This window comes from Camarhynchus parvulus, chromosome 3 (assembly GCF_901933205.1).
Source record: "Camarhynchus parvulus chromosome 3, STF_HiC, whole genome shotgun sequence".
In the NCBI taxonomy this organism is placed as follows: domain Eukaryota; kingdom Metazoa; phylum Chordata; class Aves; order Passeriformes; family Thraupidae; genus Camarhynchus; species Camarhynchus parvulus.
The window spans coordinates 67300098-67320397 of record NC_044573.1 but is presented as its reverse complement, the minus strand read 5'-3'; the positions used below and the strand labels follow the sequence as shown (position 1 = coordinate 67320397).

General features: G+C 36.4%; 1 protein-coding gene across 1 annotated transcript in view; it reads right to left on the bottom strand.

Annotated features, from left to right (window-relative positions):
• Nucleotides 1-20300, bottom strand: part of CDK19 (cyclin dependent kinase 19) — a 123005-nt gene that overhangs the window by 53615 nt on the left and 49090 nt on the right. The window contains exon 4 of the mRNA XM_030944295.1: nucleotides 12731-12871. Within this exon, the coding sequence (XP_030800155.1) occupies nucleotides 12731-12871 (141 nt within the window). The remainder of the gene's footprint in view (nucleotides 1-12730; nucleotides 12872-20300) is intronic.

The window sequence follows — 20300 nt, the reverse complement described above, 5'->3', positions numbered from 1 at the left end:
TACTTTTGATAATATAAATATCACAAACACTTCTGGGAAGTTCAATTTTTTTTAAGTGTATTGACAAAAAAGTTATTTGCTGTTAAAAAAAAAAGTCTGCCAAACCCCAAATGGATAAACCCCCTTTTATTTTGTAAACTATTTTCCCAATGATCTCCAAATGTTTTAGAAGAATTGCATAAAAACTAAGACATATCAGAACTATAGATTGTAGCAGTTTTAAAATACATTACTATTTTCACACATCAAGCTACTAATGGAAGCTAAAAGCTAGAGGAGATAGGGATTGAAGATTTAGTACATATAATTTTGAGTGGGGAAACACAAAGTTGTTTGAGGAAACAACAGCCTTAGAAAAGTCAGTCTCAACATCTTTTCTGAGGCAGAACGACCACAGTAAGGAGTGTTACTGAATTCAGAATCTAGAGACTAAGTTTTAATGAGTGGGTAAAGTTTTTGTATGAGCATGGTACTTTTAATGAGAACCTAAAACAAAGGAGAGTCACTCCACCTGGAATGTGTGAGCTTTTCCTACATGGGGATCAATTGATGAAACACAGCATTCTACCTGTACCAGCCACAGAACTCGAAGTTACAGAGACCAAAGGGAGGAGCGATAATTAAGATTGTGAAGAGTATTTCAGGAAAGTCAAAGCTGAGTCAAGGTTATATGAGTAATGTTAAAGAAGTGGCAAAAGGCAGATCAACAGATATGGAACGTGGGCAGAGGAGAAGGAAGTTGGAAGCAAATGAAAGATTTGTGTAAAAAAAAAAAAACAGAAGAATAGTTGTGAAGAAGGTTCTGCGTGCCAAAAACAAAATCTGAAGTAGTTCAGAACTAATTATAATATTTTTCCATTCAATAATTATGCCCTTTTAAAAAATGAAAAACAACCTGCATAGACATGCAATGGCTGTGAGATTCCTGAGAAACATTGTGATTCATGTCAAAAACACGAGCACGTTAAAGAGTGGCAGGTCAAGATGCCCTAATTTTTTTAATTTTAATTTTTTTTTTAAATTAAACAACTCCAAACACATACCACACTTTTAAAGCAAGACAGAACTGTACTTGCTACAGCAAATTTGCCTCAGCTTACTAGATAAAATATCTATGTTTTCAGTGCTCAAGTCTTAAGATTTACCTCACTGTTGATGTTGTCGATAAGTCTTTAGACATTCTCACAAATATTGAGTGCTTAAAATGCAAACAAACTTCCTGTGGAAATTTTTATTTTCTTTTTTCAAACTGCATCAACAGTCTAGACACTCAAGTCCTGTTACTCAAAGCCAGATAATGACTTTTGAAAAGCTTACTGTGTAACAAAATGCCTTTGAGAAAACCCCTGGCTTTGAGAACACAGCATCAGAGCACTTGATAATTCCTGTTATTCTGTCCCGTGTTTCATATAGTCTATGCTCATCAGCTGAAATTCTTCTCTATAAATTGCAACATCAATTTTGAGATTAGTCACAAACTCAGGACAAGGATTAAAGTTTATGGAAGCTTTATTGGAGGCAATAATAATTTTGATAAAGATTTAATGGCTGCAATGTTCCTACTATTAAAAATCCCAAAGCTATCAATACATTTAACAACTTGAAATCTAACATTAATAAGATGAAAAGAGACACTCACACCTTAAATTTTGAACAAAATTTTTCCTAAGCCTAAACTAGACATACACTGTAGGAGAACTGTGCCCAAAAGGCTGAATTGTTCTACAACCTCAGCATATGGGTACCAGTCAGAAAAACCCAATACCATACTGTCATTATTACTACACTGACATTTTAGTCGCTTGCATTTTACTAAAATCACTCTCAGAAACAATGTAAAGCACTTGGAAATTAATTAAATAGCTGTCCAGTTTTAATGGTAGTAAATAGGACAATTTTATCTCACCCTATTAAGGAGTGAAATACCAAAGAACTATGCACTTTCTGCAGAATAAAAAAATGCAGGTGAGCAGATACTACAGAGCACCGAATGCAGAGTAAATCCACACCCTACACTACCTCGCTGTAACTTGTTCATGTAGTCATACCCTCTGCGTTAGTTTAAGGTTTTCAACAACATTAAAACTACAAAAATACTAAAACAGACTTCCACATCATGTGCACTGAGAAAAACATAGTATAGTATAATTTAAAATGTTGCTGCCTCTAACAGCCCATGCTGTCTTGCTGGAAATAATCATCCAGGCAGCAGATGGCTGTAGTGGATGGGCTCCTCTGCTGCAGCACTCCAGTCCACCTTTAGCACCTTAAAGGCAGCACTGGGACCATGGGCTGGGTCAGACACAGTGGAGAAGCACCCTCACAGCACTGAGCACCCAGCACCACCCCCAGTGCCACAGAGTGCTGGGCAGGGACACCATTGCCTCTCACCAGTACAGCTGGACTGGGCACAGACCCCTTTCAGAACAGCCAAATAGTACTTTTCACACAACTCAGAAGAGCCACAGGACAAGTTTAATGCAGTTTAGCTAATCTGGTTCAACACTTTATGCAGACTTTCTTGAGTGTCCCCATGTACACCACCCATGAGAGTGAAGAAGTGAGATTAGCATCTAGTATTTTTCCAATGAAGCAAAAAGAAAAGTCCTGAAGTGAGAACTGTAGGGAGCAGCACTTCAGTAAGTTACAAGTTATAAAGGAATATAAAAAGGAGTGTAAAGGAATAGGAACACATATCCCTACAGAGAGGGGAAAGAATAAGAATCAAAACTTCACATTGCAGAAGGAAAAAAAGATCTCGAAATGAGATAAACAAGAAAATAGCTTGACCTCACATTTTTTCAAACATATCAAACCACTTGCAATATACACTCAGGCACTCTTCTGGTAGATAGAAAAGATTACTTTTAGGTCCCCTAAAAGGTTTACTGTCACTGCAAGCTCTTCCCAATGCACTATGGAAGCTGGCACCAAAGAAGAGCAGCTCCCCACCAGAGCAAGGAGATGTGCACAGAGAAACAAACTTCAAGTAAATCCTGCATCCTAGAAAAGAGCAGCAGCCAGCCAACAAATACATTTGCTGACAGCAAAATTACTAAGAAGCTACTGAAAACATATTTTATTATCCAGCTATAACCAGAATTTCAAGCACACGTCTTACCCAAAACCTAAATGGGTTTGCAATTCTATTTAGTTTAGCTATCAAGAATTCAAATTAATATTTACTTGATAAACAGTTTTAGGGCTGAGACTAGGATTCACACTCAATGTCAAGAAACAAACCAAACTTTAAATGTCTTATTTAAGAAATTGTATTTCGTCTGAGCTGGCAAATAGCTAATCATTAACTCACAGTTAAATAGCCAAAAACCCAGTTTTTATAGCATTAAAAGTCAGCATCAGTTCATTAAAATGTAACCTACTGGAGTCTGTATTTATTTCATAATTCTATCAGTCATCATCCACAACTGTTACATCAAAAGTAACTACTTGAAAGGCAAATCAAAGTAAAAATGTACAAGCGCATTTCATGGATTAGAGAAGAATGCAGAACAGAAGACACACTTCTAAAAAATCTTCTCTTTGGCAACAACTACAATGGCTTGAATAGCTGAAATCCCCCATTCCAAGAGGATTTTCAGGAATGCAAAATATTGGCTATGGAATTCTTTTTTTCATTAGTTACATTTGAGAACGCCAGCTACACAGAACATTATCATACTAAATATTGGGATTTGGGCTCAATATTTAAACTAGCAAAACAAGCAGGCATAAAACTCTAGTACAACCTGACTTCATTTTTATTACTAGTTTTTTTGGTTAGGTAAAATACTTCAACCAAAAAAAAAACCCACAAAAACCATCCCAAACACACTAGAATTGGTTAAGTAGAAATAAACTAATAGAAAAATAACCTCAACCTATGTTCAAAGATTATTACAGCAGTAGGAGTCCAAATGTCACAGATGGAGGGCTAGCTTGGGGGTGGGAGGTAGAGGTTGCAGGAAAATGTAATTAAGTCCAATATAAAGAACCTTTTTCAGATGCCACCAGCTAACTTACATAGAATAAAAGAATTTCCACAGAGTTTTCAACTACTTCACATAGTAGCACAGAAAGGTTACTGAACTGCTTGGAAGTGCTTCTACAAGCCACTCAGAGGAAACAAGAAGGCGAACTCTGCTCTAACACACTGAGGTGCTGAACAAAGTGGAATGGGGTCTGTGAAAACAACTGTCATACTCACATGGGCTTTAGCTTCCAGAGGGAAGGAAAACAACAGAGATCAGCAGTTTAAAAAGTTCTGTTAGTACTGAGGTTTGGTATTCAGAAAATTGTGTGTTTGCCTACTTGCACTATGAGAAGCCTTTTTTGTCTTGAAATCTTTGCTGCTTCACTGTTAAAATAGGTGACAGAATAACATATTTTACCAGTGGTCCAGATATCTTGAAAGAACTGTTCCTGTATTAAATATCTTGAAATTTTAATTCCAAGATGGTTTTATGTGAAATTCAGAATCCTCCCTAAAGATGAATCTGAAGACCTAATGCCCAGTTTCTGAGAGGATCACTTGACAGATTATGCAAAGAATTTCCTTTGTTTTAAGTGACATGACTGCAGTGTTCACTCTTAAGAGCTACCATGAGGCCAGTGATTTCTGAAGCATTTCCAGAAAGCATGGAGGTTGGAGAGAACAGAGGTCCTGAGAGAAGCCATCTGGGAAAAACCAGCTGATCAGTCATTTTCTGCAGCACAGCCAGTTTCTTTGACAAAGTTCACACATAGTAAAATGAGAAATAAACTAACATCCTTTGCTAGTCACTGCAGTTTCCTGGATCACTAATCAAAGATGCTTAATTTAAATGCAAGACAATCTGCAATGTTACTGCAACTGCTTAGTAGAGTAGCAATAACTACAGCATATTTGCAAATGAAGAGAAATGCACATGAGAAAGCACAAGATGGCAAGCAACATTGAGGAAAAAAATGCCTTTTTTTCTTGATTATAAGTTGTTACATTAGTTGTATTCACTGATTATAATGTATTTCTCTTAAGCTTCACTAATTTCTATTACTATAAAACAACATGATGCCAATTTCTGTAGCCTTATTCAGAAGAGGTAATGAATCCAAACAGAAATAATTCCATAAATGCACTTGCAGTCAATCCCATTTATCCCAAGGGTACTTTCTCCAACAGAAAAAAAAAAAATTTAAAAAGTAGCAATACTTTTACAAAAGAAAAACTTCTAAAAGTAGCTTCTAACATTTGCATTGTTTTTAGAAGGCAAAACTCAGTTTTTGCTCACTCTAAACAGCCTGCTGCGGCAGTAAGCTGAAACACATCACGTATTTACTAGAAACCTCCTTATGGCAGATGGTAAGCTAAACTGGGACTATTAGAAAAGATGACGTTTTCAATCTGTTTATTCTGTATCAGGAAAAGAAAACCAAATAAATTCTAAAATTATTTTAATACTTTAACTTCCTTGCCACCCTTTTTCCATCTCAGGAAAAGAGATAAGTTCACAGGCCATATGTCATCTGTTGACTTTAGCAGCAAAACGCAGCCAAAAGAACATTAAATCAGTCCCTTTGTTTCTTCTGACTCATCTGAATTTATATCCAGTCAGAGTTTTATGAGCATAAGCTTGTTTCAGAACCTGAGGTAAAGCATTTCTCTTCAACTGTAATTATTTTTATTACTAAAAATTAATCTACAAACATCTTAATACTCTTGCCACAAACCAAAAGGTATGCATTAGTCAGCCATGGAAAACTTGCTGTTTCCATGTACACAACACAGGTAACAATCTGCACATCTTCACATACTTTTTTAAATCATGTCAAGATTAGTTTTTACAACTGAAGGACAAAAGCAAAGTTCCAAGTAATGAGAAACACACCATTTTTAAGAGGTGCCCTCAATATATGTTTAAGATTTAAAAATAAAAAAGATACAAGTATATGCTGATAAAATTCAGTTTGTTAATCAGCACGTAAAATTTCTGGTTGATTTACCTATGTAGAAGCATGTAGAGATACATGTATAAGTACCTACATACTGCTCTTCCTCACCAGTAAAAAAAAAAAAAAAATCTCTAACCAGATACAGAAGAAGAAAATTGTGTTGACCTTTCAGTAAGTAAATTCAAGTCACTTTGTAAAGTCATCAGTGGAGTCTCATTTCTTGAAACATGTGGGTTTAGCCTGCATTTTCTTTCTTTTGGGAAATCTGCAAGCTGAGTATGATCATTCATATGATTCTCTGACACTGTGGAAAGTGTCCTCCATCCCAAAAAGATCATGCAGATGAAAAAATAAATGATTAGGAGTCCTGAACCCATACACAGCTCAGGAAGAATACGAGTCAGGAGTGCATGTCTGGACATATTCCTGCACCCTTCCCATGCCCGCACACACACCGTGACACAGAATGGTGGGATTACAATTACAGTGGGTTTTAAAAGTTTAAAGAAACTGGTAGACAGGTTGACTCGGTATTTATTCATAGGAGTCATGTGCATGCTCAAATGGGTGCAACAGGGCCAAAACTTTTCAAGCCAGTACAAAATTACTGGCAGAAGGCAGGACCCAACAGTTCTACATTCCTACACAGCAGCTGCTTGTCAAGAGAGGGATGCATGAACCTGGACCTAAATTTACTTTTGATATCAGTACATAAAAATCCCAATTTAGAATTGCTAGTAAAAGGGGAGTTTCCCACACTCATCTATTTACATTTTATTTTTCAAACCCACAGTTTGCTTGCATAGCAAAATGCAAGTGAGAAATTTGAAAGCCACTTCAGTGCTGCTGCTTTTTGCATAACTTTTCTAATCATTTACTGGAAAATCTTGGGAGGGCACAGGGAGGAAGTGGGGGAAGTATTTAAGTGATATAAACTAGTAATAATAAGCATTTATTTATCAAAAGCTTTGTAATGAAAGCATAAAAGCAGAAGCAAAAAGTGAATATCTAAATAACATCATTTTAAGTCTTCTGGTGCCTTCAAACAACATGCAATTATATTTATTTTTAGAAGAAGAACACCAAACAGCAAAAATAAGTCACCTATATAAGCCATACCATATTAAACCAATTTCATAGCACATTAAGCAGTGAGCTACGAAATACACCCATAAATAGGTAACAGATTGGGAAACAGAAGCAAAGACAGGTTAAGTGAGTTGTGTAATGTGGGAGCAAAGTTTTAGAGCAGAGTCCAGGTATAGGTCCATGGTAAGAGACTTCATATTTACATACTGGCTAGAAAAGGATTACTATGAGAAAATGACTAGGGGTTTTTCCTAAACTAAAAGTCAATCAATCAACTAAAAACCTGAAAACTGTTAGAGCTGTATTGAATTTAATATAACTGAATTACTGAAAATTTACTAAAATGTTGCTATTCTATAGAAACGTTGCAATGGGTCATTTAAAATACTTATTTTGAATAAACAAAAATATTTTTTAAAAACCTCGATAAATTATCAGAAGTTAGAGGATGAAAACCTATGTAGTTCATTCATTTCTGAAAAGGCTGTGCTTGTATGGAGATAGAAGTTGCAGATTCCCACAGAAAATTATCTGTTTGACCACTTCAGTTTGGGCTTTCCCTTTCTGCTTTACTTCTAACAGAACAAAACTTAGGTTCCAGATGGCTGCAGTTTCCAGAAAACCCTGAGAGACAGCAATACTGCACTGTTCACTCTGCACAGTTCCACAAGGGATGCGGAGCAGGACCACTGGAGAAGACAGCCTGCCCTGAGTGCAACCACAGCCAGCTGGAGCCACACACCACACTGGCATCTCTTGGCTCTGCTCAAAATCCGCCCTTGGAAAGATACCCTTGGCTTCCTGTTCCAACACCAGCTGCGTATCCCGGGGATTTGTTAAGATGCAGAATCCAAGAGCTCACACATCTGATCATCCTAAAAAGGCTGTGTATAGACATTTACTATATAGACAGATATGCAGAGTCAAAATTATGTCAGCCTCAATTGTCTGCTATGTCCTTTCACCAGAAATGCCCAGATTAGCTCTCCATAAATTCTGATGGTGGGAGAAGCACAGAGACCCTCCCTGATCCACTCCATAAAGAAACAGAAACCGCTTAGATTACGCACACAATGAAAATAGCTTCTCCCAATATACATGACATAGTGAAACAAACTACAGAATACAGATATTATTTTATCCTTCTTTAAGAGACAAGGAGATGGCAATAAAAAAGCTGAATATAAGAAACCAGTAGCAAAGTCTTTACCACAACTGGATTCCTCCTTCCTCTCCTTAGTGAATTAGTGAAATTAGAGTGAAAAGGTTAATTTAGAGAAAATGGGTTACACTGAGAAAACCCCACACGGACATAGATGTGTCCAGATTAATGTTTATATAATAAAAACACTTAAACAACTTTGCTCATTTTACAAAGTTACTTTATATGACCATCACAAGCAAGTTTTCTATTTCAGAATCCTTAGAGCAACCATTTAACTCCCTGGGGAGGGGAAGAAGAAATCTGCATTTCTCTGGTGAGTTTGATTTCCAACATTCATTTTTCAACCAGTCATTTTAATATTAAGCAGTATTCTAAAGAAATGCCCAAGCTACGTAAGTGGAATCTTAAATTAATTTCTCCATATGGATTCTGTGCACTTCAAATGTCTCATAGATAACACCTCCCTTCAGGAAAATACATTCTGTTACAAATAGAAATTGCTTTTATCAGGTCATAAAGGATATGTTCTCTACTTGCTTTTGACCTTAAGCAACTAATCTACAGAAGGATTGTCAGAGCAAGAAAGTGCTCAAATAGTTTCAGTTGCTAACATGAACAGACACTGCAAACACTATATGAAAGATCTCCATTTTTTGACATCTCTGCAAACTAAGACCTTTGCTGAACATTCCTGTATAATCTAAATATTTCCCTTCTAGGAGAGGAGGGGATAAAGACCTCAGAACACTCTGAAACAGTGTACTTCAAGTGCTTGCTCTTATCTCAAGGTATGGGGCACTGGTTAGACCCCGTTCAAGCAGACAGCCCACAGTGTATATAGGGTATTTTAAAAAGCCAAAAGCACAGTACTCAAAGGTTTTTTTCTCCAATATCTATCTCTATTAACCTCTTGTTCATAATTAAACACTCCAGCAGCTAGCAAAGCCAGCAAATCTTCCCTCCTCTCATGCACAGCTTTCAGAAATGTTGCTATGCTGAAAAGGTAAAATTATCATTGCCCAATGACATGCAATTCAACAGCAAAATCCCACTCAAAAGGGGCTCACAGGAAAACAGATGTATGGATTTTCACAGACTTAAGTCAATTACAAGCTGTATAAACTGACACAATGCTATTCAAAGAAATCAGTAACCCAGTGCTTCTCTTCCATAGTCTGTACTTGTTTGAATCTTGCTATAAAGGCTGAATCATTTTTAAACTGAGAGAAATTAAGAGCTTAGCTAAAAAATATACCTAGAAAGTAATTTAGCACCTTAACAGCTACTCTCAGGATACAAAAGCCAGACTCAAAATAACCCAAATACTACAAAAATTTGAAAGATACACAACACTAAATTAGTTTCCAATTTCTTGAAGCACGAGTACAAGTCTATTTGGTGTTTGTCTCAATTTGAGCACTTTCTTAAAGCTGGACTTGCGTTGGCAGTCTTAAACTGCTGTAAGTCTTGCATTACAAACTTATACCAATTTAATCTTTTAAGAACACTTGCACTCCCTCTTAAGAATCAAAATAGTGCATTTTAACAATAAAATAACCAGATCTAATGACAGGTGATGCTGGAATGGCCTCTATTGAGCCACCACCTCCTGCCTCACGCTGCCTCTGCACCAGCTCCCGCACATGCAGCTAAGCCCCCAGTGAGGCCCCTCCAGGACCTAACCCTGCAGAAAACAAGCTCTGCAGGTGAAAAGCTTTCTATGACACTTGGTGTGGGTTTAACTCCCTGAATGAGCTCACCAGGAACCAGGTGAGTGTCCCCTGCCAGGCCATTAGCAAGGGGGTCACTGCCAGGCAGTGAAAAGGGGAAGGAGACTGCGTCCTTGTGGTAACAGCCATCCATGAGCTCAGCCCAAGGAAAGGACATGGCAAGTTCACATTGTTCACCACTTTTATCACCCTGTCATGCACTTGCTGGCTACAGCTGACCTTAATGAGTTAACTAAGAATATCTTAGTAATTCTAAGGTTTTTAAGTAACAAATTTGGTATTCCAGCTGCTTTAAAAACCTCTTTGATTTAAGGCAGTAGTAAATTAAGATTTAAACAATGTTCTTCAAATACCTCTAAGCAAATACTTAATCTCCCAGGTTTCTGTTTTTTCACAACAACATTTGTTAAATAAATTACAGAGGTCATTTCCATGGCTCAGGAGAATTTGACTAATATTATGATAAATATTCTTGGAGAATCTAATTTTATTGAGCAATGAAATAAACATAACATGACTTTTATGGATGTCACCATTTTTGGTCTTCATCCAAATACAGGTTAAAAATAGTAAGAACAAAGTTATATTAAACCAAGAAAGTACAAGGTGTTTTGATGCAAAACTTGGTTTACATAAAATAGAAAAATACTTTTTCCAGCAGCTGTAAATTCAAACAGCTAAGAGAAAACCACCAGAAAAACTGTTCCACATCTTAAGAAGACACTGAGGAGCTGCTATTTATGTATTATGCAAGAAACTGATGCTAGTGAAATTGTACCTGAGTACCATTCTTAGTAGCAAAAAATTACAAGCACAAGCATACAAATAAAAATTACAGATAAATAAAAAATCTTGGTTAATCCAGAATTTAAACTGTTTGCTAGCTATATTAACCTCTAATTTCAAGTGCAGACACAAGGACACATCCAGAATAACATTTTTTTTCTTATCATAGTCAAGATATAACTATTTGACATACCTGAATTCTTCAGAAATCCAGAAAAAAAATTAAAAGGTAAAGGATTCCGATTATACTTTTAAATCATTAGTGTACCAAAGCAATTTTTGAAATGGTTTTCCTTTGTCTTACTGAGGCATCCCAGAATCCATCAGTTTACATTTATTTTCAGACTAAGAACATACTAAGACTTCACGAATTACTATTCTCCTCCCTTCTCAATAATGCCAACATCATTCAAGCACTCTCATTCCAGAACCAAAAAATACAGTCTTTTTCACAACAGCAACCATCATCTCTCACCATTCCAAAAGACAATACAAAGACATTAGACAACAGCTTTGCTCCAAGTCATCAGCAACAGGTAAGAACTGCAAAGTAGCAGCACTAGTCACACAAACACCTGGTGCTGGAGGCTGAAAATAACACCAGCAAGAAAATTCTCAAGGCTATTTTTTGTTATTATCTTAGATATCATCTCGTATTTCCTATCAAAATAACGAGTTCATGTATGGCATTTAAGTGTATATGAAATTAACAGTTCCATGAAGAGGTGTGTCTCCCTTAGAGCTGGACATAGACTTTCCAGGTGTTACTTCTCAAGCTGGAGCTAATCACAGCTGAGCATTCTGCCAAAGCAGCACCTGACTCTTTAGGAAAATAGTAATTGTAATGTGAAAATCAGAGTTGTACATGCTTCCTGTTTTTTGGTCCTGGCTACTATTCCAAAGGCAAGCCACACCCCCTATCCCTCCCCAAATATACTAACATTGGGAATTTAACAGAAAAACCAATGATAAACAACCAAGGAACAGAGTAAAAAAAAAAAGTTCCATAATGAAAACTGAAACCCGCTCTGGCCACTGTTGTCAGGTATTACAAAAAAATTAAATAAAAATCAGTTCAGAAAATGTTTGCGACTTGTATTCCAGGCCTGCTTTACTTCATACTTATTATTAAAAAAAATTTGGTCTACAACCAAAAATTGTAATCAAAGTCCCTACTTACTATTAAAAACTCAAGAACAATTAGTGACAGTAAGTTTCTGGAGAGGCAGCCCTATTTTGACATGGTGGAGCAACTACGAAAAACCAGAAATAACCAAAATAAAAGGCAGTGACTTGATATACAGGCTGCCATACCTAAGAGCATTGTTTGGCATATTCACCATCACATTGCTTCATGCCAAACATTCTAGTTAGAATGCAAGTGGAAGCATACCTGTATTAGTATTCTTTTCATAAACCACTGTAGCACTTCACATAATTATGAGGAGTGATGGAAAATTTTAAGGGGAAAAGGGGAACTAAGACAAGGCAACTGGCTGCCCTTGTAATGTGCAATCAACTTCAAGAGCTACTTCAGGTCATGAGAAATTTCAAGATGATAACTCTTTTATAGTTCTCTTCCCACGGTCAGAAAAAAATACCACATGGAAAAGAAATACTCCATGAAAAAATGACTCTTTCACTAGCTTTTATGCTAAGTTGCACGTAAGCCAAACAATGTAAAAGGGTATCAATCACTCTCCTATTTAGATGCCTTTTCAAAGTCATGTGAAAAGTTGTAAGAATGTTCACCCAACATGTATCAGCTGTCTCACGTACTGTTTTTGGATATTGATATCTGCAATCCCTTTACCGGATCTGCCATCATTGTCCGAGCTCAGATGACTCAGATAAAAACAATGTGAAAGCATAGTTTGTTTTCATGTTTAAAGTCACAACTGGGCTCCTGCAACAATAACAGGAAGAGCTGTAGGGATCGATACGCCAGATTACGAACGGGGCTTTTCTTGTCCTCCCCAACGAAACGCACGTGGAGCGCTCCGGGGCAGGTGTCACATGCCACACTTACCAGGTCTCTGTGAAGCACCCAGTTTGCATGGAGGTAATGGATTCCATCGAGGATCTGGTAGAGGAGGGATTTAACCATAGATCTTGGCAACTGCATGGGCTTTTTATTTGCTTTTGAGGCACGGTGAAACTTGATAATATGCTAGAAATAAAACAAGTAGAAACATGAAGAAAGTTAGGTGATAGATAGGTGAGAAAGTTGGGTGTTTTGGGATATTTTAACTACTAACACTAAATAATGGAATGAGATACAAAGTTTGTTGAACTTTGGAATTAAAGTAATAGTGAGGCACTCACAATTCTCTTAAAATTGTTTTTATCCTCTGAGTTGCTTCAAAGAACAGCTGTGAAGTTTTTGTGAATATCTAAATACTGGCTACTTACCTCCAGTAAAGGGTCTTAGATATTCTCCTTCCTCCCTTCTCCCTATATGGCATCCTCTTACCCTTGGCAGCTAGACCAGAACCTTTCAAACCAGCAGTATCTACCTGGTAGATAGAGTAGGAGAACCACACTCTATGCTCTCATAGAGACCTTCCCTCCTCCTCTTCAAAAACACCCAGGCTAGCATACTTGCAACCACTATTCCTCCCAAAATCAGGACCCCAGTACACAGATTAAATAAATATCTTAATAAATATTTGAAGGGGGGAAAGTATAACTCCAAAAACCCCATACAACATTTGGGTGAGATTATGTTCAAACATCTAAAAATGGTTGTCTTCTTGCTGCCAATTTATGGTTGCATAGTTCACTGATAATGACAAACTGGTGGCTCTTGGATTACAGAAGCCAGTCTGCCCACTGAGGACAAACACCTCTTGAAAACAGAGAATGCAGTAAAAGACCTCAGTATTAGTTGAAGGAATGAAAAAAAAATTGAAAGATTTCTGAGAGATCATTAAATAGTCATAAACTAATTAATTCTAAGATCAATGTGGAGATGATGGCTTTGCTCTGGTTTTGCTACCACAGTACAAGAAATAAGCTGGAGTCAGGCCATTCTACCTTTTCAATCCTTAGAAAGGTGGGGCTATGCAGGGCACAAATCCAATCTTAATATATGGTCATTCAGCAAACAACTAAATATGTTCATTCAGATGGGGAAAAAAAATCTCCTTTTTGAAGGCAATTCAATGAAGCACTTCAAATAACAAAATAGTTTTCAATTGTGTGTCTTTTGAAAGGTGGAAATGATAAAGGCAGTTTACATTTTTACTGAAAACCATACAAAATGCTAGAGTAGGACTATTAATTACCCATTTTTTTAGATTGGATTTGTCTAGCTGAAGATCTTCTCCCTTCCCAGGTAAAAGAGGTAGTAGCCAAAGGCCATGCTTTAATTAGACCACTGCTCCCTCCCCCACCATCCCCACTCCCCACCCAGTTTGTCACTACTGCTCCCAATGACAATGGTAATGAGTTAATGTTTACTCATGGTAAATGCTACCTCTGGCTGTCCCCAGTACTTTAGCCACTGTCAAACTGTACTTAGCAAAAGTGTAAACAGTAGTGTTTAAAGAGAAGTAAGAAAGGCAGAAAACACCAAATTAATCAAAACAGCCTGCTTACTCCCTACCAACAATGCTCCCACAGAGCCTTCCACTGGTAAATGTACAGTATTTATGGCTTTGTACTAAAAAGCAGTAGAAATTTACAGGATTGTCAGTTTTTAATATACTCATGAGGATCAATAAACAAGTTAAGCTCTTAGTACCTGATCCTCAGTTATGCAATCACTCTGGAAACTGTATTGAAATGCTTTAAGGGATTATTTCCTTAGAAAATTTTTGCTTGTGATGTCACAAGATTCAGTCTCATAACTTCAACTAGGAGTCCCTAGTACTACACAATGCTTACCAGATAGCAACCTTCATGTGTAATTACAATGTGATTTATAAAGCAGTAATGATACCATAAACTCACAAAGCAGTGTATTTATTAATGCAGGAAATGAAAAATGAAAAATACAGAGGAACCAACAGGCAGAGGTCATACACAGAGGCCTATAAATCCTGTCCTGCCCTTTTTCAAGGTGCATGTAATCACTAGAAGGGATTTCTACACCCATCTAAAAACCATCTACTACCCACACAAAACATTAGTCCTTAGGCAAAAAGAAAATGAAGGTGTCTCATGAGACAGAACAGGACACAATTAACCACAGATGTGTTGCAGAGGAACAACACGAGGCTCTGCCTCAGCTGCTCTGGTACTGCTGGAAGTGGGGAGTGAGACAGCACCAAGGTGATGCCATTGGATTTCTGTCCCTGCCCCTCCCATGTGGCTCCCAGTTAGAAAGGCTAAGGAAACAAGCTCCTTTCTTGAAAGGGTTATTGAATTGCAGAAGCGAATAAAAATGGATAGTTTTGCTCGAAGCAAGCAATATCACCACTAGGTAAAATCCAATTTCCTGCAAAAGCAAATAAAACCTGTTGTTGCCAGCTTACTCTATGGAAGTTTATATCCAAAAGATTGCAACCATCACAGTTTAGAGAACTGAACAAAAGCTAAAAATATACTGCAGGGCCAAGTAGTATGGGGAACCGAAAAGCTAGATTTGCCCCATGACATTGTAATGAATTCACAGTGTTTGTGACTGAAAAGTTGTCTAAAAAAAAAGTAGTTAATCCAATTTCGTGTAAGCAACTAGCCACATGAAGAAAGAATAACACACCTAACAAACACTAAACAGCAATTTTAATGGCAGTGTCCATCTAAGAAATAGAAGAGCAAACAGGTGCTGCTTCAAGTACAGCACGTAACAGCCAGAACCTGAGACCTAATAAAGGCATGGAATAATTTACAGGAATTACAGCCTGCATTTCCCATTTCCCAGAAAACTGAATTAACTACTAGATTTCAAAACTACACTTCTCTCATTCAATATATCTTTTTGCTGAATAGCACAAAATTAAGACTGCCCTGTGAGTTGAGTATAAATCTGAACCATGACAGGTATGAAACACATTGTGCCTCTCTCTCTAGGAAGCATGAGGTGCACTTGGACACTGTAGTTGGTAACCTTTAGGTATACTCAAGTTCTTTGCTGACTCTTACCCTAATGAAAGCCACCAAGGACAAAACACGAGGACTTCCACAATCCAGGCAAGTCAGAGACATGTTTGTAACAAGACAATAAGCAGAGGGTCAAAAAGCTTCAGTATTCCCCGTGTCTTTTTTCAGCGCATCTCCTTAAAGATAACTCACACATCCTGACATACCACCTGGCCAATAAAGCTGGAAAACACCCAGCAACATTCAGCAAAATTAATGAGGAAAGTTATTGTCAGTCCACACTATACCAGTTGCATGCTACAGAACAGACACCCATCCACAATGTTATGCAGACATAAATTCATTTTAATTACTTCATTAGAACACTGCAAGCTCTCTTCTAATATACTTTAAATCTTTCAAAACAAAAGAAAAACATATGTCATAAGAGGTAAACATAACTCCAAGCAATATTGAAATCTATTCAGCAAAAGCAGCCATTTTCCCTTTCTGTGCATCCATAGTTCTGATTCCTAAATCTTAAAAACATTCTGCCACTGACTGGATTCCAAAAATGGTGTGAGCCAATTAGGTATTCACTATTAAATGTAATGTAAAAAAATTTCTATTGCTTGTACAAATTTTGGTTTTAATTTAAACAAGACAGCAACTTTGCAGAAGTGATTTTAAGTCTTTTTTCTAAATTAAATTAATACTTCACTGACCAACATTAAAGTACACATTCAACAGAAGCCTAGGAAAGCAAGGAAGGTATAATTTGCTGCTTGCAATATCTGGGACTATTAGTTTTACTTACTAACTGCTTATTCCAAATTTTCAACTTTAAAAAAATGTAATAAAATCGCAAGGAAAACTGGATGAACCATATTTCAGTAAGGTGATTTTAGCTCTTGCAAAGGCAAGACCATATAAATGATAAAAAATGAAGAGGAGAAACAGAGCTAGACATTTGGAAATAAACAATACTCAATCTAGGAGCTTGACTGTCTTCTATGTTCCCTAGCGCATTGATATTGCCTTGAAAGCTGGCTGGTGAAGAACTATGTGCATTCTCTAAACTCTCCACCACAAACAAGGCAAACATAATGCATAACAACACAGAGCAAATTCAAATCCCTAGGATTTACCCAGCAGTTAAGTGAGCATTCAATAAGATCCTAATTTTAGTCTGCTTCCAAGTCTGTCTGTGTTTGTGTCATCCCATTCCCAATTCCAAGAACTGTTGTTCAGTGTGACAGAGGTTAAAACAAGCAAACAAACAAGCTGGACCTAGAAACTTTTCACAGAATTAGGAAGCCAGCTAAAAGAGGGATTTTATGCATGTCTGACTAAATGAAGTTACAGTGAGCTCCCACCTCAACATACATGAGATAATCAATAGACACAAGCCTCTAGAAAACCTGACTGCTTGAGGTCTACTGCTTAAGGCAAAGCTTGCTGAAAATTACATGCATCTCCTTCAAACTGAAATGCAATCCTGCCAATGCAGATGCCTCTCCCTGCTCAAGGAAACTGCTTGTGCTCCCACGCTTCAGCAAAAACCCTGCATTCTATCCAATCCCTAATCCAGCCTTTGAGAACAAAATAGAATTATGTCAATGTACCAATAAAAAGTAAAGTTACATTTTAATATTGAGGAGAGGGAAGCTTGGATACACATAAAATCTGTACTAAGGCCAAGAGGATTTATTTTATATGGCTTCCAGTCTCATTTTTAACACAAAACCACCTCAAATTACATTGACTTTAAATGTAAAGCATTCAAAAAGGATATGAAATAACAAATCAAAATCTTAAGGCAGTATAAAAACTAACCATGCATTGTTTCCATGATTTTCAAAAAGAGAAAGCAAACACCCAATGAATCCAAGTAATTTGTTTGCGGTTCCAAAAATAAATCATAGTTTGATATACCTACACTTACGACTAATTTCGGACGTCACAGTTTTAGAAACTAAGAAAATTTTGTCAATGTACTTATCACAAGTAAAATAAAATAAAATCAAAACAGAAGTGGATAGAAGTACCTCTAGAGCAACCACTTTAGTTTCCAATTTTGGAAACATTACAGCAATTAACAAACTGTCCTTCAAAAAAGAAGGGGAAAAAGCATGCTTGTTCCCTCTAAATGGTGCCAGTGCATGGCCATCATCAGTACCTTCTTTAAAATGTCATTAACCAAACTGCCCAAAGAAAGGCCCTATTCCAAGTGACAAGAGTTGAACATTTTTAGTAACAGTAATATATCAACTTCTGCTAATCCCAGCTTGCTTTAAATATCTAAGTTTTGAAACACAGATCAAACACGTCCCATATAACACATCCCACAAACAGACCCCATATAATTTTTCTAGGTTTTGCCTGCATCTTTCTAGATCTTATAGTACCTTTCAGCCCTAAATATTGCAAAATAACTCTATACAATGTTAATAAAAATCATCAAAATTCAGCTACCCTTTCAGTACACATAAAAGTGAAATACACCACTGTTCACTTTAGTTTTTCCCACATTTATGCTTTTGAACCTTGCCTTTGTTTTGAGGCCTGCTCCTACCTGTTGTTTCCTCCACTTCTCATGCTTTGTGGTGCAGAAAATGAGTCCATATAAACTACCCTCAAATTCATACAAGTCTGGCAGAAAAAGCAAGCGTATGTTTTGAGAATATGACAAAGAGCTATGGGCAAGGAATGGCACTGCCCTCTGTGAGAAATTCAGCCATGACTTTGATGGTAAAAAAACCCCATCCATTTCACTTGGAAGGAATCAATCATGACAAAGACCTATGCCAGCCCATTCCCTTGTGTCTCCACACTAATTTTATACTCTTCTTCCAGCCTATACTGGTACATACATATGCAAGAGAGAGGATTGCATGAAAAACAACCTGGCAGAATCACCAGAATTACACCAAAAGTGTAGACATGACTTAGAAAACAAAAATATTAAAAAACACATGGTTGTTACACTGAGAAAAGTACTTTTATGTATATAAAGATATTTGTCATCAACTAGCATCTGAATTATGTTTATGATTAAAAGCTAAACTGAAGCCTGTTGAAGAAAGAATTATAACTGATTATACCATATTTAAGGAATATGTTAAAACTCAGCTGTTAGACAATATTCATGTGATTAAACAAATGTACAGCTTTATTGTACACATCAGTATGCAACACTCTCCCAATTTCATTTATCATAAAAGCTTATTCAAAATGTTGTTAGCTGAAATTAAGTATATTTATTTACAGACTGAGAGCATCAAGTAGTGCTATGAAATTCACATGTAGGAAGAATAGTTTCTCCTTTCCATTATTTGATGATTATTTTTATGTACTCATGACTGTGCTAATAATCTCTACCCTACATTTTTTAAAAGCAGAACACATACATAACAGGTAATTCATATAAAACAAAGCCAGTCTGCCCATATATATTTATTATTATCAACAATAATTCCCAGATTAATTTTACTCCACTTTTCTCAGTAGTATTGGTTGCCAAGGATTTAGTTGTTAGAGATCATTGGAATCTAATAGTAAGAGAAACGTTTAACGAAACCTAAAAAATTCAAAGACCATGGTTTAACTGCTCTGGGATACTGAACATATCATCACATTCAATATTACCAAATCAATAGTTAATTATTTATGTACTTACTTATTAAGAACCAGCAGTGGCTTTTATTGCTATAGAACACATTTAACACATTTTTACTACGATAAAAATGTCAATGCGATAAAACCCATCCAGAAGCTTCTTATTTAAATTACAACATATATTTCCAGAAAAGGGGATCCTAAAAATTTGACTTTATACACACATACTAAATGAGTCTGGGAATTAACTCTGTACCATAACTAGGAAAAGGTATATAGATAACCTGTCAATACAAAAAGTTGGTTTTTTTATTATAATAAAAATGTTGGTTAGAATCAAAAAATCCTACTTAAAGTATAGAGACTGTGAAATTGAAGTCATTGAATGTGTGTTTATCCGTGGTACTAAAAACATGTGCTTTAGCAAATACTTTCAATATTAGAAATCTGCTTTTAAAGGGAACAAAAGTTCTAAATATTGTAACCTCTACAGTGGCTAAAAGTAACTAGATTGACAAAAAAACTTCACCTCCATGACATTTGTATCAAACTTTTCCTCAAGTCCATTTTAGTAATCATCATGCATTTAAAGCATTTGATATAAATTTGAATAATGTCTTGAAATGCACTAGCTTTATGCAGGAATTTCTGGACAGCAGTATACTGTCCAGAAGTATAAAACTAGGGTGATAAAGAATATTCATGAAAGTTCAATAAAAAAAAGAAGTTATTCTTTTGCTGATAAGACAGCAGGAACTCTGGCATTTAAAACAAATTTTTGACCTTTAAAAATAAAAAGTTAACATCCTACAGCCTGAGAACTTTACCAGTTCTCTTTGGCGGAGACAAATAGCCAAGAAAAATCACAACATTGTGTATTACACTAAGAATTCTGGTAATCAAAGGAAACTAGTTATAAATCAATTTGTCAAAAGAATTCCTATATTCTTAGATAT